At 46.5% G+C, this 25,998-nt stretch overlaps 1 protein-coding gene across 1 annotated transcript in view; it reads right to left on the bottom strand.

The window, feature by feature from the left end:
- DRC3 (dynein regulatory complex subunit 3) overlaps window positions 1–25,998 on the bottom strand; it is a 160,519-nt gene that overhangs the window by 46,105 nt on the left and 88,416 nt on the right. The window contains exon 7 of the mRNA XM_085630204.1: window positions 4,098–4,210. Within this exon, the coding sequence (XP_085486330.1) occupies window positions 4,098–4,210 (113 nt within the window). The remainder of the gene's footprint in view (window positions 1–4,097; window positions 4,211–25,998) is intronic.

The following is a 25,998-nucleotide window of genomic DNA, read 5'->3' as shown; positions in this document are numbered from 1 at the left end:
GAAATGGAGATGGAGTTCCCTCGGAGACCAGAGACCTTTGATTACCAGCCCAGAGATGATCTCCACAGCCCAGCAGGGATTCACCCATCACCACAGTTAACTCTGGGTAGGAAAAGGAGAGGGGCCTACTGCTGGACTAATTGTGTTTGAGCAGCCATCACTGCAGATCTTGAGCCACCTCCTCCATGATCTGGATGACATCTATCGTTCTTTTTTGATGCAGGACCCATTGAAACTTCAGATTGCATTGCAGAGCCAGCATGTGCCATCTGGCATTACTGAGAAGAAGGATGCTGGCTGCTAAGATGCCAAGAAGTCACGGAGCTGATCTCACTGAGATCCAGGACTGAGTCTGAAACATCAACATTATAGCCCAAATGTCCTAAGCATATTGTAGCAGAAGGTAGGTCCTGATCTGAACTGTATTTAGAATAGTCCCAATGAATGAAAGTCTCTGCAAAAGCATGACTTCGGTTCTCTGATAATGAACTTCAACAATGTCAGGAGGTTCATTATCATCTGAAGGTGGTCTATGAATGACTGTGGTGAGCCCACTTTCAGCAGCCAGTGATTGAGATAGGGGAAACTGGTAGCAACCACCACCGTCACCTTCCTGAACACCCAGGAGGTGCTGGTGAGGCCAAAGAGGAGCAAAACTAAAAATGGTCTTGGCCATCCTTGAACCACAGACAACATCCGTGGGTCTGCAGGACGGAATATGAAAATACATATCCTGCAGCTCCAAGGACACCATCCAGGCACCTGGGCCCAGAGTAGACAGGATCTGGGCCTGCAGGAGTATGTTGGATTTGTCCTTTCTCAGGTACGTATGTAGATGCCAAAGGTCCAAAATAGGCCTGAGACCCCATCCTTTTTTAACACAAGGAAATAGCGAGTAACAATTCTCTCCTCTTTTCAAGTCCCTTACTCGCATGATAGCACCCTTGGAGAGTACCACTCGCACATCATGCTGCAGAATGACAGGTACTCTTCTGAAATTGGCTCTGATGTGGGGGGGGGGGAGTATTTAGAAGGCAAAGATAAAAAGCAGGGCACAGCCATGTTGGACGTGATGTATTGTCAACATGGGAGAAAATGATGAATACTGCCCCCCGATGGTCATGCTCCAAGTAAAATTAAAGTGATTTCGTTGCTGTTGCAGCTGAGTAAGAGGAATAGTAGAACTGATGTAACTGATGTCCCTGCTGGCCCGCCCGGTGCCTGCCAGTCCCATATCCATGGCCTTGAAAGGACTGGAGTGACTGCTGTTCTGGTTGGGTAGGCTATCTTTGCCTAATCCCCAGTCCTCTGGAATTGCTCTTACACCTTTTTGAATTGATGTACAAACTGCTTGGGAGGGAACAACACTATGGCTCCACTTTCTTTAAAGTGCTCCAGCGAACAGTCTGCCTTCTCACCAAAATGACGTAACCCATCAAAGGGGATATCCATGAGGGAGGCCTTAAAATCCCATGGTGCCCTTCCATGCATGTCTATGAAGTAGAAAACTAGTGTCAACTTCTCTCCCCAGGCAATCAGCAGAATCTAGAGTTTCTAGACCAGCACCGGTAACATATGTGATAGCATTTTGTCCATCATGAATCATTTGTGCCAAAGAGGCCATAAGCTCTTCCCTTCGACAAGATCGCGCTGGTCATTCATGTCCCACAGGGCATGTGGATAGCCACGCAGTCAGCAAACAGCATTTCCCAACCTTAATGCCAGACTGGCAGAGGAAAACATACATTTACCAAATGCCTCAATATTCTTGGATTCCCTATCCGGAGAAGATGTGGGGAAAGGATTAGGATTCACTTTACTGGTTGAGGCCTTAACCACAAGGCGCTCTGGAGTAGGATGTTTAGTAAGAAAATCAGGATTGCCATGAACCTGTCTGTGATGCTTGGTCAACTGCCTATTTACCGATGGGCAGAAACAGGGCTTTGATCAAGTGGCCATCAAGGTATCAATGAGGGTTTCATTAAAAGGGAACAAGGGCTCAAAAGTAGTTGGCCCATGCTGTAACATTTCTGTCAGGGTGTTTGTTTGACTTCAACTAAGGACAGTTGTAAATCTAGAACTTCAGCTGCCCTGCAGACCACCACTGCAAAGGAGGAGCTTTATCCCATTGGTGGTCTAAGTGACGAGTCAAGCTCTGACTCAAGGAAGGTGTCACACCCACTGACCTCTTGTAAATTTATGTAAAAGGCATCATCTGTGTAATGGGGGAAGAAAGTCATCCCTATCACCACCATCATCGTTAACATCCTCAGTTACCATGTGAACTGAATCTGAGCTTAAATATAAAGAGGCCTATACTGGTGTGTATTTTCTGCCAGAGGCACTGGGTCAGAGTCTGGGTGTATGAGGACTGGCTGAGCTTTTGTAATTTCGTAGCACGAACCGGTCAAAATCGAGCCAAAACCAATTTGATACCAGACGTCGTTATAAATATGGGCTCCTCTTCAGGTGGCATCACCAAGGGTGTCAAAGTGGAATGGACCGGCATAGGCCTTTGAGTCAGAGCGGAAGCCTGCACCGCTGTTGGTACAGGGCTCAAACCGAGTCCCAAGGGTTAGGCGGTGTTGAGGACAGGTCCATCAGCGGTAACCACACTGGAGGATCCTGTGGTTCCTTGGGGCCCAAAGGCACAAGAGAGTAAACTGGAAGCACATCAAACATATACAGTTTGAACTTCTTGAAGGCTTCAATCTGCTCCATTGCACTGGAATTCGTTTTTAATGGTCATCAGAAGACCGACAAAATTGGGAGCAGAGCTCCTGATTCATGCTAGAAGGTGCAGAAAGAAAGGACATTATGTAAGCTTGCAGGGGTGGTGCTTATATGCATCCCCACTTGATCACATCCGGGGCGGTACTGTGCCAACAGAGAGCTGCATGGTACCACCTAGCAGTGCCGAAAAGCACTTCTGGAGAAAAGATTTCCAGATCCAGTCTGGCACCTGGGGAGTATTATAAGGTAAGGAATCTACAGTTAGAAGTATCCATCAGAAACACATTATTTTCACAGACAAACCAAGGTTTGTAGATGATCATAAAACACAATATTTATTAGCTATTATTGTGTGGTTTTAGGGGAGTAGTGTAGGTAAATATTATGAAGCCTTTGGTGAAAAGGAGTATGAAAGACTCTTTCTGTAACAATATGTGCTCTTTCTGGGAACATGTTTATATGGGCTTTATATGGGATTATTTCCATCACGCAGGAGGAAGGTTTTTTTAAATTTAATTAACAGCCAATTGAAGGGTCTAAAGTACAAGATAGTTACTTTAAACATAAGTTCTCTAACAAGGGTACATGTTTTTATCTTCATAACCTTTAAAGATACCATGCCTGCTGACTGGATCGCGTTGAAGGAGAGGACAATATTCTAAATGTTATGTACTGAAGGAAGACACCATCCTGGAGAATATATATCTGCCTACGGGTCTAATATTTCCAAAACCCTTTGGGGGAAAAGATTTTAAAAGGTTATGAATTTAACAGTGAGCTCCCAGAAAGACATTTCAAACAGGTTCTGCCTGATTGCAGCAGTGTAAGAGATGGTCTCATAGTACAATGTTTTACACAATGGTACAGCCAATCTCTGCCTGACCACTTCAGAACAGTTTTTTGTAAGTAAAATGGGTTCTATTGGTTTTGAACTGATAACAAGAGATCATCTCAAGCTTATTATATATATTTAGTACATTATTATACACATTTATCCCCATGTATTTTTCTAACTCTCATTGCTGTGGTTTATGCATTTGAGTTAATTTTCCATTGTTCATTGGTGATGGAAAGAAGCAGCATGAGGTGGAATCAAGACCAGACAAGCCTTGTATTTGACACCTCAGCAATTGGCAGCCCAGCGGTGGGTTCACAAAATATCGTTTGGGCACTGCATTTATTGTTTTCACAAATTAAGTGCTGACTCCCCACCAAAGCCTACCCCGTTTAATAAAGATACCCGAACCCCAGCTCTAATAGTACTTCCACTGCCTGTGATTTCTGTCCAGCAAGCTACAAGCACCTTCTTTACTAATCATATAAATAAAAAGAAAGTAAATATTTTTTGCAGTCATAAAGGATATACTTCCAGGAGCTCAGCCACACCAGGAAGGTTGGCCAGTTTTTTTCCTTCCGTGTCTTCTGCATACAGAGTATCAAACAGGAAAGGTCCATTCAGATACTCCACAAAGGCCGCCTGTAAACAAAAAGAGTACTGTCAGTCCAAACTTCTTGGGTTCAAGAGTACCTTCCTGCTTAGGCGACTTAATTTAAAGGCTGCATATGGCATGAGGGCACTTGGATCACCTTCTCCTATGAAGACCAAGGTAGCTCAACATAGCTGAGAGAGCCCTACCCACTTAATGGCTACAAGTGACTAGAGCAGGGTTACCAGAGGACTTTTTGATACTGGAGATACCCTGTTTCAATCAACTGCTGTCCTCTTACAAATCACGGCAGTCTCAATTAGACTGTGCCAGATCCTAAACTACAGGAACAGTTTGTGAAGTACACTTGAAAAATGCTTGCAAGACCTAGGTATTTGTGCATAATGTATACAGAAATTCATGCAGTAAAAGGAGTTGTGTTCCTGATTTTTAAATAAATTGTCCTCGGTAGAATTCACCTAAATCCCCAATGAAAAACAAACTTCATTGTCCGGAGGGGCAGAGTGAAAGCGTTCTAGATCTTAGGCCAGTCATAGGGTACAAACATTTCCATTACATTTATATTCTCTTTCCATTTCAAAAGGTCACATCTCCAGAAGGAGCAAGAGTAAGACACATTAGAGACAACCCGAAGACAGAACACAAAAATGGAGAACTGTTTAAACCACAAAGTAGGAGGAGATATTAGAGAATTTAAACATGGAGGAAGGGAGGGATAGCATAGAAACACTAACAATTCAGATTCTAAAAGCGACTAAACACACCTCTAGAGATAAACGTTTTTAGAGGAAGAATAGTGCTAACACTGGAACCAATGCTATGGGTTTAGAAAGGGAGGCTCAGGAAAAATATTTTAAAACATTATTTTGGATTCATTCTATTTATTATACTGCTGTGACCAAAGAACTGTACAATAAAGAAGAAAGAAATGACAGTATTAACACATTTCAATCAGTTAGAATAAAGACAGGTTGAATAACTACAGGAGATGGAATTTCAGAAATTTTATAAACTTTGGTAAACAGTTGTGTTGAACCAAATGGCACACAATCTTGGTGGGATTGTGAGAAATAAAAGCTGAAAATGTATTTAAGGGGAGATGTATAAAACACTGATGTGTTAGAACCTTACAGGACAGGTTAACTTGACCTGCACGTCCTGATCGGGAGACACATTTTATGTTTTAGTGCTTCTATAAGAAGAATCAGAATTAATTATATTTTAGGGACATAGCATTTGTTTTTTACATTCTTGTAGTTTTATTTTTAGCTTTTAAAAATGAAAGACTGCAATTATCAAATTGAGTACATGATGCAATACTTGTGGCCAGTACAGGACAACTTGAGATGTCTGAGAACCTGTCTCTGGAATCAACGGTCAGGAGTGAAATACAACCACAAGAATGAAAGACAAACTACAATTCGTTACTTCAATAATCTGTTGCCGGCCAGTGGCTAATAGTACATTTACACATAATTACCGGAGTGGGTGTTATTCAGGCCTGATAAAACTTTTATTTTATCACCAGACGTTTTGCCTTTGTTGGAACTATCCATACTAGGAATGTGCCGTGGACACATCAAGGATGAGCTCATGGGATGCAATGCAATACAATACAATACAATTTATAAGGCGCACAGCTGCTTTCGAAGAAGCATCCCACCGCTCGCGGCCCATAGCTTGTCCGGTAAAAACAGCCAATCCAAAAAGCTAAGGAAATCAAGAAGTAACAAAGATTAAAAAAAGAAAATATTCTTTTTAAATATGTGTTCAGAAGGGGCTAAACGAAGACTAAGTGGGAGAGAATTCCAATGTTTGGATGTGAAGTAGACATGATCACCTGCCCTCCTAGCTTTACGAACCCGGGGAACTTGAAGAAGTTTGGACCTGTTCGACCTCAGAGTTCTAGCCTTACAATAAGGTTTAAGTTTCTTCCTTATACAGAAGGGTCCTCTCTGCTTCAGTGAACTACAGGCAAAGGTTACAGCCTTAAATTGAATATGTTTAATTACAGGCATCCAGTGCAATTGTCACAGATAAGGTGTCACTGATATGCGAAAAGGAATCCTGAGAATTAAGCAAGGAACTGCATTTTTAATAACCTGAAGGCGTTGAATCAGGTAAGCTGGTAGGCCCAAATAGAAACTGTTCGCATAATTGAGTTTAGAGGTTACCATAGTGTAGAGTGGCCAGATTTTAAAAACTAAAAACCAGGACATTTAATAAACAAAGAAGTAGGGCTTCAACTTTTGAACTGACCAAGAGCCACAGAATAACTGCAGACAGAGCTCACTGACGTAGAAAACACAGACAAAGAGTTACAAGTAGTAAAAATTGAATGCACTTTTTACACAGAAACTCATATGTGTTAATTAAATTGATTCATGAAAAGGCTTAACAATTGTGTATTGGAACCCTCCCTCGTTGTTCACTTGACACTCCTTAAAAACCGGGACATGAGTTGAAATCATTTAAATTTGCGGGGACAGAAGATGAAAAACCAGGATTGTCCGGCAAAACCGGAATGTCTGCTCACCCTACCAGAGTGTGAACAATGATCTTATGAGTATGTGCTGCAACCAAATACAACATCCTTTTAAGAGATTTGGGCACTGTAAAACAACAGGAGGAAATAGCTTTAATTTGGGGTTCAAAAGAAAGGTTGGTATCAAATTTGACACATATATTTCTTACTGTTGAAGTGAGGGTAGGAGGAGAGCCAAGCTCAGACAGCCACCAATTACATGAATCCGGGGAATGTTTGATCCCCAAAAATAGGACATCCATTTTGTCAGAATTTAACTTGAGACAATTGCTGTTCATCCACTCTTGTACTTAATTAAGACACTGTTTAAACAAAACCATAGCTTCTCCATCATTCTTCTGAAAAGACAGGAGAAGTTGAGGGTCGTAAACAAATGAAATCACATGCAAGCCCCACGATTCAACAAGGCTTGCCAGTGGCTCCAGGTAGATATTTAAGAAAGTAGGACTCAAGGCTGAGCCCTGTTTAACCCCGTTTTGAAGCGGTTTTGGGGTGGATATATAAGGTGGAAGAAAAACAGCCAGCGTTTTGTTATCACAAAAGGATTTAAGCCAAGCCAAGGCACCCCCTTGGATTCCACTTTTTCTGGACCCATATAATAGGATTGGATGAGACACCATGTCAAACGCCAAAGATAGATCAAGAAGGACCACCATCGCCAAGAAATTCTGGTTGAGATTGCCCTTCATAAACTCTGTGACTTCGATCAAGGCGGGTTCAGTACTAAAACCTGAATGGAGTCCAGATTGTGAGTCATATAGAAGATGATTAGATTCCAAGTAGTGGCTGAGTTGTCTACTAACTAGTTTCTCAAGAAATTTTGCAATGGCTTACAAAAGTAAAGTAGGTCTAAAATTACTTAAGATATTAGGGCCGGCATTTGGTTTCTTTAATAGTGGAAGCTCTTAGGAACTGATGCAGACTCCAATGAAGTGTTCGTGTTCTCATTCAAAATAGGACTGACAAATGTGAAAAACAATTTTAAAATGTCAAGGGTGGCGTTGATCTAAAGGGGACCCAGATTTACATTTGGAAAGTTCTTCAGCTCATTCCTCAAGAGGTATGAGATTAAAAGCTGATAGTAGAGGACCAAGAGACAGGTTAAACTCATGTAAATTAGCAATCGGGCGTTGAGTTGGAAATTGAGCATAGATTGTTTGGATTTGCTTAAGAAAGAAGCCCAAAATGTTGTCGCATAGTTTGGCCAAAGGAATACGTTTATTCTCTAAGGCAGTGGGAAAAAGAAAAGAACTGATGATATTATAGAGTTCCCGGGGCATATTAGATGCAGAGGAAATTGTGAAGGCAGCGTAGTCTCGGTGGGCCTTACAAACAGATTTACAAAACTTTATTTAAAGATTTTTTTTCTCAACCTGTCTTTATTAGTTTTTGGGGCATATAAAATCAGCATTACAAACTGACATGTGAATTAAATTGGATTGACAGGTCAGGAAGCTACATTCTACTGCGATGCTAAAAGTCCATACAGTTTCATACATAGTGGTTACCTAGATAGCTAACAGCCATAAATAATTTTTCCATATCATGAAGTCATGTAGTTTATCCTAAAGTACTGTGTAGAAGCCCAATATAACCCCTTCCCCCAACATACCTAAACCAGGGAAAACTTAGAACTTGAAAACTTGCATGTACACAGATTCAGAATTGTCTACTCACATGTGGTAGGAAGGAGCTGGTGCTGGGAGTTGTCTCCGCTGAGAGGCTAGTGAAATTCAACTAGAGGGCTGCCTGAGGTGTGACAACTTAAATCTGGAAGAGATGGAGTGCCCTCCTATGTGTGGGGCAGGAGAATAGAGGAAGACCCACAGACAAATACCTCACCAATGGTCCCCCTCTGTTATCAAAGCCCTTACAGGAGTCCGTGAGTTTGTCTGTCATGCATTCCATGGTGAGGCTCTGCCAAAGAGGGGGCGTGCCATTGAGACATGGAGGGGGCTGTAGGCCTCTTCCAAGCTTCTGCCAAAGATATCTTAGTTGCGCCTAGACACATCCATATGCCCCCAACCGTTTGGTGCTTAAGGGAGGGGTCCCATAGCCCCAAATGGCCAAACTTTGGTGTTTGAGGTGGGGGTTCCCAGGATGTCTTTCATCTGAGCCAAAATGTCATTCCAGTATGGCCTGATCGAGGGGCAGACCCACCATATATGTCGGAAATCACCCAAAAGACCACAACCCCTCTAACAGCTATCTAATATTTCCAGATATATTTTATGTAATTTGGCAAGGACAAGTACCAGTCATAAAGTATTTTGTAGTGGACTTCTCTAAGGCATATCAATCTATTACATCTTTGGATGTCACTCCATCGTTTTCACCACTGGTTTAAAATAATGGGCGTCCCAAGAATCTGTTCACAATGATTCTATGTCTAGGGACAGGGGCATCCACTGAGGAGCTCAGAAGGGAGTAAAGAAACGAGATACACACCTTGCTCCCCCTTGGCCATAAACAAATTTCTCTATTGGGTTCAAGTCTCTTGTAGCTGCCTGTCGGATCTCAGGTTGCTTTACCCAGTGTTTTAATTGGGTTTAGTGGTATAGTTCTGTAGATGGTTGTAGGAGGCTGGCTTAGTATATGGTGCACACTTATTTAAGTGAAGCACCTTGCACTAATCCAGAGAACCCATATGGTGATTTTAGTGGTCTTAGACAACCATAGAAAGCTCTCTAAGTGGTAGCTGTAGAGCATAGCCTTCAAGCTTATCCGGAAGGACTGTTAAGTACCTTGTTTTACCAGATCTAATCAGGTAATGTAGGTTAAACGAAAAAGAACCACACAGTTTATATATAAAAATATGTCTATTTATTACACAACACTCACTAACACATTGGTATATCTCCTACCCGGAGATATCAACACAAATACACAACAATACTTCAATTGCACATAGGTAAGTATGCACAATACACAGTGATCTCCAGGGGGCGACCAAACCATAAACTAAAATAGTGGAACGTGAACTGCGACCGAAGACGGGACTTGGAGCAGGAGATTCAGAAGAGCTGGGGACACAAGGACCCACCCCAGGTAAATTCCCAGGAACCCCACAGTGGCAGAGTGGAAACACAGCCATGTACTCAATAGAAGTCAACGGGAAAGTCGCGTTTCCAGTTTTGAAGAAGAAGGACCCTTCTCAGTGGACCCTGAAGAAACCCTGTGGAAGACAGAAGGTTGGAGAGTCACTCCACCCGCGGATACCCTAGGAACCAGGATACCTACACCAGGGAAGCCGTGTGCATAGGTGCGAAGTGACATCCGAAACTACCGTAGATCACAATGGAGGACTTCAGAAAAGATGCCGCTGGCGAAGAAGGTGCAAGAGTCCGGTGGAATCCAAGGGTGGATTTTCTTTTTTTTTAAAGATTCTTTCTATTTAACAAAAAAATATATAAACATCCCATCATTGCAAATAGTAATCACATTTCACACCATCTGCAGCCCAGGTCAAGGGTACAATTTTACACATTGTAGGGGGGGGGTTGCCGCCACATCAGTTGTTGTACACAGTTTTACGGCCGTTCCCCCTCGACAGTGTCTACGTGTGTCAAGGATCTGTACTTGTCCCATGACTACATATCTTTTCCCATTTTTGGGGGCATCCCCTGCTATGGTAGACAGTTTTTTCAGCCAGGCAACACCAGTCTAGGTCCTTCTTCCAGTTGGTGAGTTTTGCTGGTTCCCGTGCCCCCCACAATCTGGCTATGTTGCGCTTCGCCACCCCGGATCCCAATGTTAGCCATGTTTTCATGTGAGATGGCCACCTGGTTTCTCACGTCATGCCCAATAAGTGCCAACGAGCGTCGAGGGGTATTTGTGTGCCTAGTACTTCAGATATCAGTTTGGTGATTCAAGTCCAGTATTGTTGTATTTTGGGGCATTCCCAAAGAATGTGGAAGAATGTGCCCTTCTCGCCGCATTCCTTGATGCAGTGGTCCGAATCTGTCCAGCCCAGTCTGTGGTGTAACGTTTGTGGGGTATAGGACCTGTGCAGGACTCTCAACTGGACCATTCTGAATCTTGCCTGTATGGCAATTTTTCTGGGGCTCTGAGTTGTTTCCTGCCAGTCATCGCCCTCTGTTAATCCCAGATAAGTCTCCCAGTTGGCTCTCAGGAAGACGAGGGGATATGGGAAATTGGTCATGAGTTTCCAATTGGTTAGTTATGTTGCTTTATCTAGCATGGGATTGAGTAATAGTCGGTCCTCTAGGGGAGAGTATTCGGGGACAGATTCTACTTCTGGTATGTAGCGGTGTATGGAATGTCTTAATTGTATGTAGCGAAAGTGTTCTGTATCGGCCAGCTGGTATTTAGTCTTGAATTCTTCGAAGGTTAGCATTTTCCCACCCCGCCATACATCTCCAATAGTGTCTATGCCTATCAAGCTCCATTTACGAAATCCCTGCAGGCACTCTATGTCGCACAGTCCGTCGCTCTCCCAAAGTGATGTCTGCTGAGCCAGTCTCGAGTCCCACTCCAGTAACCTGTTAGCGGTTCGCCACGCTCTTATGACCTCGTGTGTGTGTGATGGCAGTGTGTTCCCCAGTTGTTTCCGGTAGAGGGCCACTAAGTGTCCTCCGCTTCCCATCGCGTGCCTATCGATCCTGTATGCCGGTTCTGTCTGTGGTTCAAAGACCCATCCATTAATATTGATCAGTTGGGACGCTAGGTAATAGCTCCGAATGTCCGGAACCGCTAGTCCACCCTCGTACACTCCACACTGTAGTTTGCGTAAAGCTATTCGAGGTCTTCCTCCTTCCTATAGGAGATTGCGTTGTTCCCCCTCTATAGTTCTAAAAAAGGAGTCTGGGATTCTGTATGAGGTGTTTTGTAAAACATAGAGCAGGCATGGCAGCACCTTCATCTTAAATAATGTCGCTCTTCCCATTAGGGAGATCGTCAGGTTCAGTCAGTGATTTATGTCTCCGCGCAGCCAAGGGTGGATTCTTGAAGAGGAGAACCTGCAAGCAGTGGGGACAGAGTCTATGCCCCTCGGAGGTGACCAGGAGGCACGGAAGAGCAATGCCCACCGATGTCGGAAAGTTCATGAGTGATGACAGTGACCTTGTCGCTTGGAGCTGTGAGGACCAGGCGATGCTGAGGAAGACCAGGCGCCATACACGAGCTGTTACACTTCGGAAGTCGAGAACAAGGGGCTCGCTGTCCGGCGGGAACACCAACAAGCCATGGAAGCTGCAACAGATGTAGAAAGCGAATATGGAGCAACGTTGGGAACAGCAAGGTCCAAGGGACTCACCACGAACAGGAGAGTCTGAGCAGGCTGCAAGCAAGCAGGGGAGACCACTGGAGCAGAAGAATACCCTCAAGAAGACCTATAGGCCGAAGGCACAGGAGTCGCAAAAGGACCTTGAGCAGCTCACCAAAGATGAAGGCCCATGGTGCAGACGATGCGGTGAGAATGCTGATCTTGGCAGGAAGAGATGATGGAGGCTGGAGCTTCTTGTAGTCCGAAGATCTCTGGAATACAGAGTCAACAAGCTTTGGCAACGCATGTCGACGCGGTACACACGGGTACAGTCCCAGTGGTTCCGGCAAGGGATACTGGCCTCAAACTTGCAGAGAGAAAAGGTCAGGTCTTGAGGGTGTTACAGAACCACCACCTGTGTTGCTACGCCTTTTAAAGTCCATGGGACGTCAGGAGCAGCAGACCAGTCAGCTTCCTTGTGGTGCCTGCAGATGCAGGAGAGTGACTCCTTCACTCAAAGGAAGATTATTACTGTGGGTGCACTTGATGCCCACAGGTCTGTTGAAGATCCTGAAAGAAGCACAGATGACGAAGAAGACTTGCATTACAGCAGACCAGGAGCAGCAGGAGTCTTTCGTGATGCAGTCTCGGTTCCAGGCGAAGTCCAGCAAAGTCCAAGTGTCCAGACAGTCAAGAGTGACATGGTTTCATGCTTGAGTCTTGTCCAAAATGAATCTGAAGAGCCACCCACAGGTAAGCCCTTAAGTACACTAGGGAAAGGGTTGGAACGACTCAGGGGTCCCTCCCATGTCCTATGTCCTTTGTCCAGTTTTGCTCCAGAACGGGAGGCAAGGGCTCCCTGAACTGGTTCAAACCGGAGTATGCAAGGAGGGCAGAAAATGTGCCCCTAAAGCAGTCTGGTGGTGCTGGCAAGAGCCCCCACCCCAGCCCAATACACTAAATCCTGTCTGGGAGGTAGTCACACCTCCATGTGACAGGAAACCTATTGTTCTACCTTCCTCTGATCGAGCTCAGCAGCAGGAGGGCAAAATTGTGTCTGTGGTCGGTAGCAGCACTAGCTTGCTGGCAGACCCTGGAAGGCTGTTAACGGGAGTACTGGGGGCTTCCCGAAGGAGCCCCCCAGAGCATTAAACCAAAGCTTCAACACTGGTAACAGTGTTGGAGTATGATTCCGACATGTTTGATACCAAACATGCCCAGGTTTGGCACAGCCACTATATAGTTAGTCATCGCGTAATGACGGATGGCCACCATATGTATCAAAATGGCTTACCACACTGACAAAGCCTGGAGAATTGACTCCGGGGTTTGTAGAGGTGTCCTACTCATGCAGGGGCTCCCACCCACTTATAACCCAGCACCCTGCCTTCAGGATTGAAAGGCCTGCCTTAGGGTCGACTTATAGGTTTTAAGTGTAGTGACCTCAGATATAAGAAAATGTATATCTGTTGTAAGTGGTGCTAGCACCAGCTTGCACAAGCTGCAATGTCAGGCCTGTAGTCACAGTCTGAGTTGCCTCTCATGGGTGGCACAGTATATGCTGCAGCACATGGGAGACACCTGGTGTACCTATGCTCTAGGTACCTCAAGGCTGTATACTAGGGACTATTAAGTGTACACCAGTAGCCAATTTGGAGGTACAAAAGTACTTACCATAGTCAAATTTAGGGAAGAAGCACAGTGACTGGGGTCCTGATTAGCAGGATCCCAGTCAGACTTGTCAAAAACACACTGACACTAGGCAAAAAGTGGGGGTAACCATGCTAGAAGGATCCTACCTTCCTACAATGGTAGTTTGAAATCACAGCGACAGTTGTCAAAAGTGAGGATGTCCCACCCATGGAAAAGATCTGAAATGGTGATACAGCCCCCCTCCCTCCACAAGGCAAAGGGACCCAGGTCTAGTGCTTGGGGAAGGCCTTATTGTAATGGATTGGAGTGTAGGGTGAAGAGAAGGTCGTCAAGCTGTGCCGGCGGGTTACCTCATCCCAAGCTTTCAGTGTAGTTCGAGTCGGGGTGCTTAAGTAGGCATTGGGTGAGTGGTCAGGTTTGGCTTTCCACAGGACACCACAAATCATTCTCCCCACTGTCGCCTTGTCCATATACTACCAATGTTTATCTGATTCTCTCATGGACCATTCTGTGATTACTCAAAGTTATGCCGCGTTGTAGTAGTGGGGGAAGTTCGTGAGAGCCAAGCCTCCTGCTGTTTTGGGGAGGGACAAGATTTGATGTGGCAATCGGGCCCTGCAGTTTTGCCAGATGAAGGTGGTAAGCATGGAATGCAAGGAGGTGAAGAAGGTATTTTCTACGTCGATAAGAAGGTCCTGAAAGAGGTACCGAATCTTTGGCAGTATCGTCATCTTTATAGCATTTATGCAGCCTAGCCAGGCTAAATAGAGCAGACCCCATTCCTAAAGATCTTGCTGCAATTGACGTAGAAGTGGGGGATAGTTAGCTTTATACAGGTCTTCTACACGTGGAGTGATTTGGATACCAAGCTATGTGATCTCTTTCTTCTCCTACTAAAAGGGTGTAGAGGAAGCTAGACCCTCTATCTTCCACACCGGGACGGTCAGTTTGAGTAGGAAGGATTGACCTTGAATCCTGCCACCGGTTCAAAATCCCGGAGTTCCATCTGCAGAGCTGCGAGCGAGGTTAGGGGAGAGGTTCATGTCAGGAGGATGTCGTCTGAAAAAGTGAGAGTTTATGACTGACCGACCCAAAGGGTATTCCCTGAATAAGGGGATAGGCCTGTATCCTCGCTGCCAGGGGTTCGATGCTTAGGGCAAACTAAAGGGGGGAATAGACGCATCCCTGCCATGTACCCTATTTCAGGGAGAAAAATTCAGAGACTGTCCCATTAATTAAAACTCTAGAGTGGGGGTGGGCATAAATGGCTTAAACCTGTGTGATAAAACTTCCCCCAAAACCGAACTGATGCAATGTGTGAAAGAGAAAGGTCCAGGCCACCCAGTCGAACTCCTTCTAGTTTTCTAGAACCAGCAATACTGCGGGTATCCCCTTCTTAGTTACTTTTTCTACCAGATGGACCACCCGTCGGAGACTGTTGTGCATCTGTCGCCCTTTAATGAAGCCCGACTGATCTGGGTGTATCAGATCTGGCTTGAGGTCCTCCAGACAACCGGCTAGGATTTTGTGTACAGTTTCACATCTAGATTAGGCAAAGCAATCAGCCGGTAGGATGGAGGCCTACTCAGATCTTTTCCAGGTTTGGAGATTACCATAAGGAGGGCTACCCCCATAGAAGGGGTCACTGCATATGTTTCAACAAAGGAATTAAAAAGTCAGTGACTAGGATTGGCCTCTTTGGTGGTTGGGCGTGGAGTTTGGGCTTGTAATGGGCGTACTCCATCTCACTATAAGAGATTACCTACATTTAAAAGAGGAATTTCTACTAATGTCATTGATTATGTCCTTTTGGACGTTAGGCTCTGGTCGTTACTAGCTGGCATGGTAGTAGCGACCCGACTAGATAGTGACCATAGCCCTTTATTATTTCTCTAAAAGGGGGAGCTATTAGAGGGCCTACAACTGCTTGTGATATGACTTCCGTAACCCCGACTATTGATAACAACTGCAGAAGGGTATCATGGCCTTGGGTTGTAGCTAATCCTACTTTATATGCTGGTATATATAGCTGGTTTGCTCATTTTGCGTCTGAATTTCTGTCCGGCTCTACTTTTCCAGAAAATATCTTAGCTGTTCACCAATGTTTTTTCAGTACTTTATTTAACATTTTCTCCAGGGACGTCGGGGCTAAAAAAACGAGGTCCTCAAAAGACCCCAAATAGTTTTATTCTGCCTGTCAATCTGCTAAAGCGATTCTGGGTGTAGCTCTTAAAGCAGGAGCACAAGCTAATACCTGTGAATCTCAATATAACTACAAGAAAACCCCGAAAATAGCTAAACAAGATTGGGATGAGCAAAACTGGGACAATCTGTTGTGTGCTGCTAAATCTAACGACTATCTAACATTCTGGAGCCTAATCTCTCATGGGAGTGCATACATTAGCAATAGTTTCTCCCACAATATTCAAACAGAGAAGTGGGAAGTGCACTTTGCCGAGCTGTATGCCCCAAGTAATTCATATTTATCCACTGATGCAAATAGTTCATGTCTTCCCTTCCTGATTCGATGCTGTTCCTCTACCCCGCAGACCAGTGAGTTATTTTTTACCCTAGAAACACTTATGCTGCAGTGTGTCAGTTAGAAGTGGCTAAGCCCCCGGTCCTGACCGGATCCTGGGTGACTTGTATATGACCAAACCTTCGGTATGGGCCCCCTACATTAATATTCTATCTAATGCCATTGTGCCTGGCACCGAAATTCCAGACTCTTGGAAGGGGGCTGACATTTTTCCAATTTTCAAGAAGGGTAATGCAAGTAGCCCTTCGAATTTCAGGCCCATAAGCCTAAATGACAACCTGCAAAAAAGTTTTGCAGGGCAGATACTTGCTAAGTTTCTCAGTTATATTGGAAAGAGTGGAATCTTATCTTCCTTGCAGGCTGACTTTTGTACCAAAACAAGTACTTCTGATCAGGCATTTAGGGCCATATGCATTAACACACTTTCCCATAGACACAGAGTGGGCAAAACCCTTTGATGCATCTGGCCCTTAGTCTGCACTCCTTTTGATTTGGTCTCTTGCGAGAGTCTGTGGAAGGTGCTTACTAAAATGGGGGTACCGGCTATTCTTATTAATCTTCTAATCAGGCTTCATGAGGGGATGTATGCCCAGGTCCGTTGGAGCAACAGAGGAGAGTTAACCAACCGTATTGCTATTGGCCATGGCGTACGACAAGGATGCGTCCTTGCACCCATGTTATTCTCATTATAAATTAATGGAGTGGCCTGTAAAAAAGATTGTGTTCTAAAGGTTGATAACGTGCCCTTTGAGTGTGTTTGCAGCTTTGATTGCCTGAGAGTCAGACTGTTAGACAACCTACCCTGGAGCTCTCAGGTCATCAAAACTCTTTGATACTGACCCATAGAGCCAGTGCTATCTATCGCTTTCAAAACCTTTCTTACTCAAATCCTATTTCCTCTGCTCTCTGGAAAAGGCTCAGCATGCAGCACTTTTTGGTGCTAAATTGTGGGGGTATGTTGACACCCAGAGATTTACTGCAGCAGAGAAATACATTTAACAGATCACTTATCTCAACCCCGGTAACTACACCTCTTTTATCTCTTTTTCTAGATCTAGGCTTAAAGTGAATTGCGGATCTGGTGCAATTAAAGCCTTTGATCTATTGGGCACATATCTGGATCACTTCTGAGCTCTCAGTGTACCGGGAATGCCTTGCTGGTCTATTGGGCACGAAAGGTGTATCTAAAATCCCTGGTTTAAGTTTGTATCAAGCTGGTTTAAGAAAGTTGGGCTGCGTAAGCTATGTGATAACTTCTGCACCATCGATAAGTCAGAGTTTGTTAGACTGACACCTATATATTGGAGCCATGTTCTTGAGAGGCAGATACTAAGTGTGCTCTCTGATAGCCTGACCCACAGTTTTTAGAGTTTATACTGTATCCACAGTTTGAACCTTTCCTAAACTTCATCACTCCGCCTTTATGTGAGTTTTCAATTAAGCTGTCAAACAACTGAGGGCCAGATGTAGGTAATCCTGAAATACCGAGTCCTTAATAGCGATTTTTACCGAAAAGACAGATGTACGTAAAAATTCTGTAAAAATTACCGGATCGGTAATAAGCGGTAAAAATTAGCGATTCGGAAAGAATCTGTAAAAATAAATACCCATTCCCCTTTACCGAATCGGTAACACCGATTCCTTAATACCAAATCGGTAATTAGCGAATCGATAATTTAAAAAATTGGTAATTGTCGAATCAGCCAATCCTGTGCATCCTCATTACCTCCCAAACAGGAATTGGCCACACCCATGCAGCTGCACTGATCCTGAAGCTGTTTGTGAATCAGGGAGCACAACAAACAAGCCAGGACCAACTCAACAAACTATTTCCTGACAACACTGTGCAACTATGGACAACCAGGAGAGGGAGAAGGATGCAGCTGAAAGAAAGAGGAAGCACAAATTCAGCGAGCGGGAGCTGGAGGTCCTTATTGAGGATGTCACTAAGGACCACGACAAACATTTTGGGAAACAGTCTCTACACGTGCCTGAATCCCAGAAAAGGCAGATTTGGTTTGTCATACAAGAAAAAATAAATGCCATTGGAGTAACCCAGCGCTCCATCGAGGAACTCAAAAAACGCTGGTATGACCTGAGGAAGCGTGCTAAGGAGAGGCTGGCAGAGAGGAAGAAGCAAGCCAACCGTACAGGTGGAGGGAGAAACACAGCACCTGTACCAACTGCCCTGGATCTCCTGGTCAAGTCCACCCTCCAGCCGGAGAGTATGAGTGGGATTGGGGATGCAGACAGCTCAGCCAGAGCTGGCAACAAACAAGGTAAGATGCATGCACTGCTTGCTGTGCCCCCCAGTCCCTAACCACAATCCCCAATGAGGCATTGTGAATCCCACTCCAGTACATGTTTTACTAAAAACCAGCATTGCATTATGAGAAATGTAGTCAGAAGTACCATGTCAGAACAGTCCGTTCACTGAACCCAAAGGCTTGTGACACACAACAGCAATTAGCAAGCAGAGGACAGTCAGTTTGATTGGCAGGCATGAAATTTATTATTATACAAATGCTGCCAGATAAGTGAGCAAATGTACATTCTGTCTTCACAGGCGAGCCAGCGCGCAGGGCTGCAGAGGGGAGCAAAGGAAAGGCAGCCAGGACAGAGAGGACACAAGAGGAGGAGGTCCTGTCGCCCGCAGGGCACACCACCCCACCACCACCACCACCATTACCACCATCATCGCCACCGCCACCATCAACGCCACCAGCACCGAGAGCCAGGAGGCCTGCAGTAGCCAGCCTCCATCAGATGGAGGTGTCTGAGGAGGACAGCATAGGAGGATAACAGTCCACGGTGGCTGAGGATGCCAACGGTGTAGGCTCACAGTCCCCCACAGAGCGCGCCCACACATGTGCCAGAAGCCGCAGGGCAAGGGCTGCCAGTCCAGCTTCACAGGGCGATGATGAGAGTGTGTTCACCGGTCTTGAGGGTACCATGCTAAAGGTGCGGCGCCTGCAAGGCAAAGCCATATGGTCAGTCCAGCGGCAGATGGTACAGATGAATGGCACATGCTGCAAATAGAGAAGGGCATCTGGTCCATGAACGATGCTGTGGCTGAGGGCATGAGGGACATCTCCGAGGCAGTGAGGCTGCTGTGCAGCAAATTCGATGAGGACCGTTTGGCAAGACGCAGGGAGAGGCAGAAACTTGAGAACTACACCAAGGCGGTGAACTGCCTCTCCACTGCCACCTCTCTGCTCTGCAGGCGCTCGGTGGCCATGCAGGAGATGGCCCACTGCAGCCATGATGTGGCAAGGGGGCTGGTCACAGTGACCAGTGCACTAGAAGTGCTACAGACCAACCAGGTAGCCACTATAGGTGATGGGGGGGATAGTGAAGAGGCTAGTAGCCGCAGTAGCATCACACCACCAATCACAGAGTCCAGGAGGCGCACCGAACGGCACAGCGCTGATGCAGGACAGACTGGCAGTGAGGACAGTATGCCCAAAGAATGCAGCAGTGCAGCGCGTGGGCGCAGGAAGTAATGGCAGCCATCATATGGTTTACCGAAATGGGTGGTGTAACCCGTTTTGGTTTTGGAAACTGCATTTATAGTAGGCCTGGCATGTGACGCCCTTCATGTTGTGGTGGTGTGCTATGATAATTAAACACCGTCACTCACTTACTGTAACTGGCTGTGTCTCCTTACTTACTCAGAAATAGTTGCGTGTTATCTCAGCCCGTCTGTGCCTCCCATCTGGTGCTGCTGCCACACCTGCTGCGCTGTGCTCTGGCTGTGGACAGTCCTCACCCTCGTCCTCAGAGTCAGTTAGTTCCACTGCTGTTCCTTTCTTTGTGGCAAGGTTATGCAGCATGGCACATGTTGCTATTATTTTGCAGCAGATGATGGGGCGGTACTGACGTGCACCTCCACTTTTGTGGAGGTAACGGAACCTGCTTTTTAGAAGACCAAAGGTGCACTCCACAATGTTGCGCGTGCTTTTATGTGCCACATTGTGCCACATTGTATCTTCTCTCACTTGGGGTGGAAGGGTTGAGGTATGGAGTTAGGATAAATGCCGCACGGCATATGCGCTGTCACCTAAATGGGAAAGGAAGTGCCATTAATAAGAGTCACCAACACATTCATCCAAGGTACACATCAGGGTGTGTCACATTGATTTACCTAGCAGGTATCCTTCTCCAAATTCACCCCCAGCCAGACGTCTGTAGATCCCACTGTTCCTGAATATGTAGGAGTCATGGGTACTCCCTGGAAATGTGGCCACGATGTCAGTGATGATGTTGTCCGCATCGCATATCACCTGCACGTTGATGGAAAGCGTAGATTTGCGGTTCCGGAATATGTATTCTGTAGCTGCAGGTGGGCAGATTGGTATCAATGCACCCTATTACTTGTGAGAACTGTGCCTTTTGGTAGAAATCAAGCTTTGTCTTCTGCAGTTCCGCCTGTGTGCTGGGGAAGCGAATGTAGTGATGCATTCTCTGCATCATAGCACCCAAGAAGGAGTTGAAGAAATGGGACAGGCAACTCTGTGACACACCACCTGCCACAGCTATCAACCCCTGGTAACTTCCTGATGCAAGTAGGTGCAGGCTACAGAGCACCTGAACATGTGTTGGTATGGCGTGCGCCCTTGGTGTCTGATGCTCCAGGAGTGGGTGCAGGTCCCGTATCAGGTCTAGGATGGTTTGGTGGTGTAGCCTGTACCTCTCATGTATTTCAGCCTCAGTCATTTGGAACAGTGTAACACGCAGTCTGTACGCGCGCTCCTCCCGTCTCCAGATCCTCAGTCCTGCTGCTCGCAAACGTAGCCGCCTTGCTATCACGTAGAGGGCCGCCATTGTGTTCACACTGTTGCATTTTGGGGCTGTTTATATGCAGTGCTCCTGATTACCACCTGCTTTGAGTCAGTGGTAATTAGCGACTCTTAAATACCGGAAAATTAGGTATTACCGATTTTTGGTACATTGCATTTGCGATTATTTAAGGATTTCTTATTTACTGATTCGTTATTTAGGGGTTTCGGTGTCTTCTAATCGCTAAATAAGGAATCGGTAACTGGTTTCCCTTATTTCTACCGATTCCTTATTTGCGATGGCGTTCGGTATTCCCTGCATCGCACATGGCTAAACACCGATCGGTAACGCAGATATTTAACGAATTTCTGCATAACCGACCGGTATTTAGCCACCTACATCTGGCCCTATGTCTTTTAACTCCAAGTGTAATAAAGATTTGTCTTCTACTTTCTGCCCAGTTTGTGCCCAAACTTCTGAAGCTGTGGAACATGTTTTCTTTTTTTGCACTGAGTATCAAAATGTGCGGCAAAAGTGGATTCTGCAGATTTGTCGAAACATGGGTAACCCATATTTTAGGGAAGTTCTGAAAGTCTTAAAAACAGACAGACACTTCTGGCCCTATTATTTTTTCAGTTAGCCCCGTTTTGCACAGTATCTGGTATAAGAGAGCCAAACATTTAGTCTTATAGGGTGGGTTGGACAAGCTTATGATCTGTATGATAGCGAGTTTTAAATCAAGTAGGGAGCCTTCTTTTTAACATGTCTTGAACCTCATTTTATTCGGGCCTCTAACAGTGTAAATTAAGTTCTTACTATGAGTACGCTCGGAGTTTTGAAATTCTAAAACATTTTGTCGCCTGGATATTGTATTTAATGAATGTATTTAAATGATTTATCTGATTGTATTTGATAATGAATTTACCTATAATATATATTTTTTGTGTCTAATGCTTTTTTAAATTTATTTTTGTACTACCATTAAGATTTTAAAGTTATTCTTGGTGAGCATAGCAGACTCAATCATGATGTTTTTGCTGATTAATAGGACTGTTATTTAATCAATGTGTTTGCATCCAGACAACAGCTTGAATTTGACCATGTGTGGATAATTATTCATTATCCCTTGTCTTACTTTATGATGTTTTATGTGAACTTTTACGGTTATTATTAACCGAAATAAAGCTTAACTGACTGATAGAGTTTAAGGTCTTATAAAATCGAGCAGTGAGCCCGTCTGGTACCGGGGATTAGTGTAGCTGTAGAAAGTCTATTTTTTTTTTTTTTTTGCATCTTTTATATAGCGGGAACTCGACACGAAGGTATTGGAGCGCTTTATATAGCACCGTATTTACATTACACATTCAGGCACGGGGAGATTAAGTGATTTGCCCAGAATCACAGGATGTGGACGCGACCCCGAGGCTCGAACCCTGGTTTCCAGCACCAAAGACGGCAGTTTAGCCGACGGACCACATCCTCTCCCCATTCCTCTAAATGTTCCTTCTGGCCTGGCGAAATTGTGGGGAGCCATTATCCTCCTCCTATAGGACAAAGTGCCATCTGCTGTCTGTTTGAATCTGTTTTTATTGGGTTTTAGGTTTTACAACAAGGGAATACAGTAAACATCTGCAGTACGGCGTATGCTGCTTGCATAACGGGAACAATACATTCATGGTACATGCAGTAATTTCATAGAGTAAAGAACGCCTCTGTTCACATTCATATGCTTCCCAATGTATGTTTCCGACAGTTTTCTGATGTATTATAGACGAATGGCTGCTGGGTCACATAATTCGCCCAGTGTACGGTAGTAGGCATACTGCAGTGAGGGTTAACAACACGGGAGGTGGATAATAATGTTGGGGGGTGTTAGAAATGGGATTTCTGGTTGGCTAAGGCTTGCGCCAAAGTCAGGCAGAAACCACCACTCTAGTCAGGGCAAGGAAGTTACACGCCAAATATAACCCCTGCTCACCCCCTTGGTAGCTTGGCACGAGCAGTCAGGCTTATCCCGGAGGCGATGTGTAAAGCGTTTGCGCGCGCACCCAGCAACAACACCCAAGGCCCACCACAAAGGAAACTCCACACAAGGTATTCTATAAAAATAGCCTTTGTATTATACACAACACATCAGATAAAAACACACACTTTACAATGTGCCAACAGGCACGGGCAGAATTTACAAGGGATTATATGTACAGGGGACAGGGCCACATGGACCACTGTCCGAAATTAGCACTCTTAGAATTTAGGAATAATACTTTAGAACATAGCACACAATAACATATATAACACACAATCAGTAACTCCTGGTAACCAGAAAGTACCACCTACGCAACCCTAACCACCTTAGGAAAATACTGCGCAGGGAATCAGGACCTCACCAGCACCACCTGTACTAGGAGAAAAAGAACCACCTAAGTATCACTCTACCTGTTGGGGTCTAAGCACATAAACACAGAATGCATAAAATACATTCAGAGGTGTAAAGCAAAGCACATGACGCATAAACTCACATTAGCCACTATCTGTGGCAGTCCCTAGGCCAACTGGCCTTGTCGGGGCAAGGACGTCCTGCGTCCAGAAAAGTCAGGGCAAGGCTGCGCAGGCTGCGCAAGCTAAAGCGTAAAGGGGGGGGCCCAACCTACACGTTGCAGCTGCCCACTAAGTGCTGGGCAGCTGGGAAAAGGAGCGTGGGCACCACTGTGCCCTTTGAACACAAATCACAGTCATGTGGGGCCCCTCTGGGCTCTTAGAACAGTTATGGCCTTCTGAGCCCCTCTGGGCTCTACAACAAGCAATGCCCCCTGAGCCTCGCAGGCTCTACGACAAGAAATGCCCCTGAGCCTCGCAGGCTCTTCGCAAATATCTGCCCCGTCGTGGGAGCCTCGGGGCTCTGAACGACGATGTTCCTTTTGGAGCCTTCCGGCTCTAAACTCAGAATGCCCCTGACGTCGGTGGAGCCCTCCTGGGGCTCGAGAAACCAACGAAAATGCCCCCTTAAGACGGAGCCTCGATGGGCTCGAGAACACGTTGGGGCGGCCCGCTGCCTTCCGGGGCCGCCCGACACCTGCACTGTCCCGGTGCCTGCCGGTGGAGCGCACTTGCTCCGCACCCAACAAAGAATGCTCCGGTGGAGCGCACTAGCTCCGCACACAACCACGGATGCCCCCACTCACTGGGACGGCTCCTCCGGTCTCGGCGGCGCTGCTCCTCCTCTCGTTAGATCCAGCGCGGGGTGGGCTCCCGCCTGGATTCCTCTCCTTCCCTTCGGCAGCAACAGCGCGGGGCTCCCTCAGTGCACGGGAGCCCCGGTCCACAACTCACTTCCTGCTTCCCTCACAGGAGCGCGGGGTAGGCTCCCGTCCACTTCCTGTGGGCACAGTCCCGCCCACGTCTTCGCCGAGGCTGCCTGGCTTCCGGTTCTACCCGGCCGTGGTGGTGACTCTAAACTTCGGCAGTCAGAGGGGTAGGCTCCCTCGTCACAAGCAATATACGGCGGGGTGGGCACCCGCCGTAGGAAAATAATTAAATAAGCGGGGTAGGCACCCGCAAGCGCCACAATGCGGGGTGGGCACCCGCTTTAGAACACGGCCGAAAAGCGGGGAATCCCACGCCGGGGTTCCCTCGGTAAATATTGCAGCTCGGCGCTGCTGGGGCCACAGAGAGAGCGCTCCTAGCGCTATAAGGCAGAGAAAAGCGCTCCCAGGCGCTTAGGGGTGAAATAACCACCAAATCCAGCAAAGTCCTTAGTAAGGTGGGCAGGGGGCAAGGCTGGGCCAGGGGCCAGCTCACTGGGCCCTCCAGGCAGGAAGGCAGTCCAAAGTGGTGGTTCCTCCTGGCCTCCAGCAAAGCAGCAGCCCCCCTCAGGATCCTGGAAGAGAACAGTCTCTGTGGGCACACAGCCCCATTTTTATACACTAAAACCCTTTGTTCTGGGTTCAGGGTGAGGGGGAAAACCAGTCGCAGCTGGTTGGGGAGCACCCTTGATGTGCTCAGCCCCTCACTCTATTCACTGGCAGGGCTAGGGTCGTCAGTCGCACCACAGGGGGCGGAGCCAGCATTGTGTGGGGAAAACCCTGCCCTATTCAGGACCCAGGTGTACTCCTCCCACCCATCTAGCTGCTGATCTCCCCATTCACCACTGGGTGACTCATCCTGACTCTGGGGAATCCCTAGCCCGTCACATGACCTCAACCAGCCAATCACGCGACCAGGCACACATTTTACACTGCACACCGAAGTGCCCACTTCTAGAAGTGGCACTTCTACACTAGGTACATGCACGCCGCACACATCACCGCGCAGCATTCAATCACACGAGTCCGCACATACCAAACTCGGGCCTGCACACCCCACGCATCAGGAACTACTAGGGACACATACATTCCCCATGCATTCCTATGGGAGGGCAGGCCTATCTCACCACATGCACTCAGAGCGCGCACGCACTTTACCCTGGTACACAGGGAAAGTGCGCAGAAACCAAAAAATTACCACACCAAGTCACCAGTAAAAAGCAAAAAAGTTCAGGGGTGAACCTGCCAGAAGGGCCAAGTCCAACACAACCCCCTTCCAGCCAAAACGCAGGGCAGCCCAATCACCACCGTGATGGACTTCCCTGCTTGGGGCGATAGAACACAGACGCGGGCCCGCAACTGCAGGGACACCCTCCGGTTCTACGCCACGGTGAACCCATGGAATTCTTTCTAACACCACTGTCTGGACCAACTGGGCTACCCCACTGGTACTCCCAAGCTGTCCGCGGCCAAGACCAGGCCCTAGGCCACCCAGGTGCCACCGGTCCTTGCCTAACCACAGAGTGGGGGGTAGTAACCCCTGGCACATAGCGGCCATTCTCCACTCTTCCTCTCTGCAAGACAGGACTAGACTGCCACTGGTTCTCCAGCCTAGGGTCTACACCCTCAGGCGGACCAGGAGTCTCAGGGAAGGCTCTCCTCCCCCTACCTCTTCTCCTAGGGTTCCTCCTCCTCTGGCGAGGGGTACACCCAGAACGCCATTCCAACTCAGGGTTTAACCCCTCAGGTTGTACCGGGGCCAGAGGTGGGCTCTC

The sequence above is a fragment of the Triturus cristatus genome, chromosome 10, assembly GCF_964204655.1.
Source record: "Triturus cristatus chromosome 10, aTriCri1.1, whole genome shotgun sequence".
NCBI classification, from domain to species: domain Eukaryota; kingdom Metazoa; phylum Chordata; class Amphibia; order Caudata; family Salamandridae; genus Triturus; species Triturus cristatus.
This window is presented reverse-complemented; position numbering and strand designations above follow the sequence as displayed.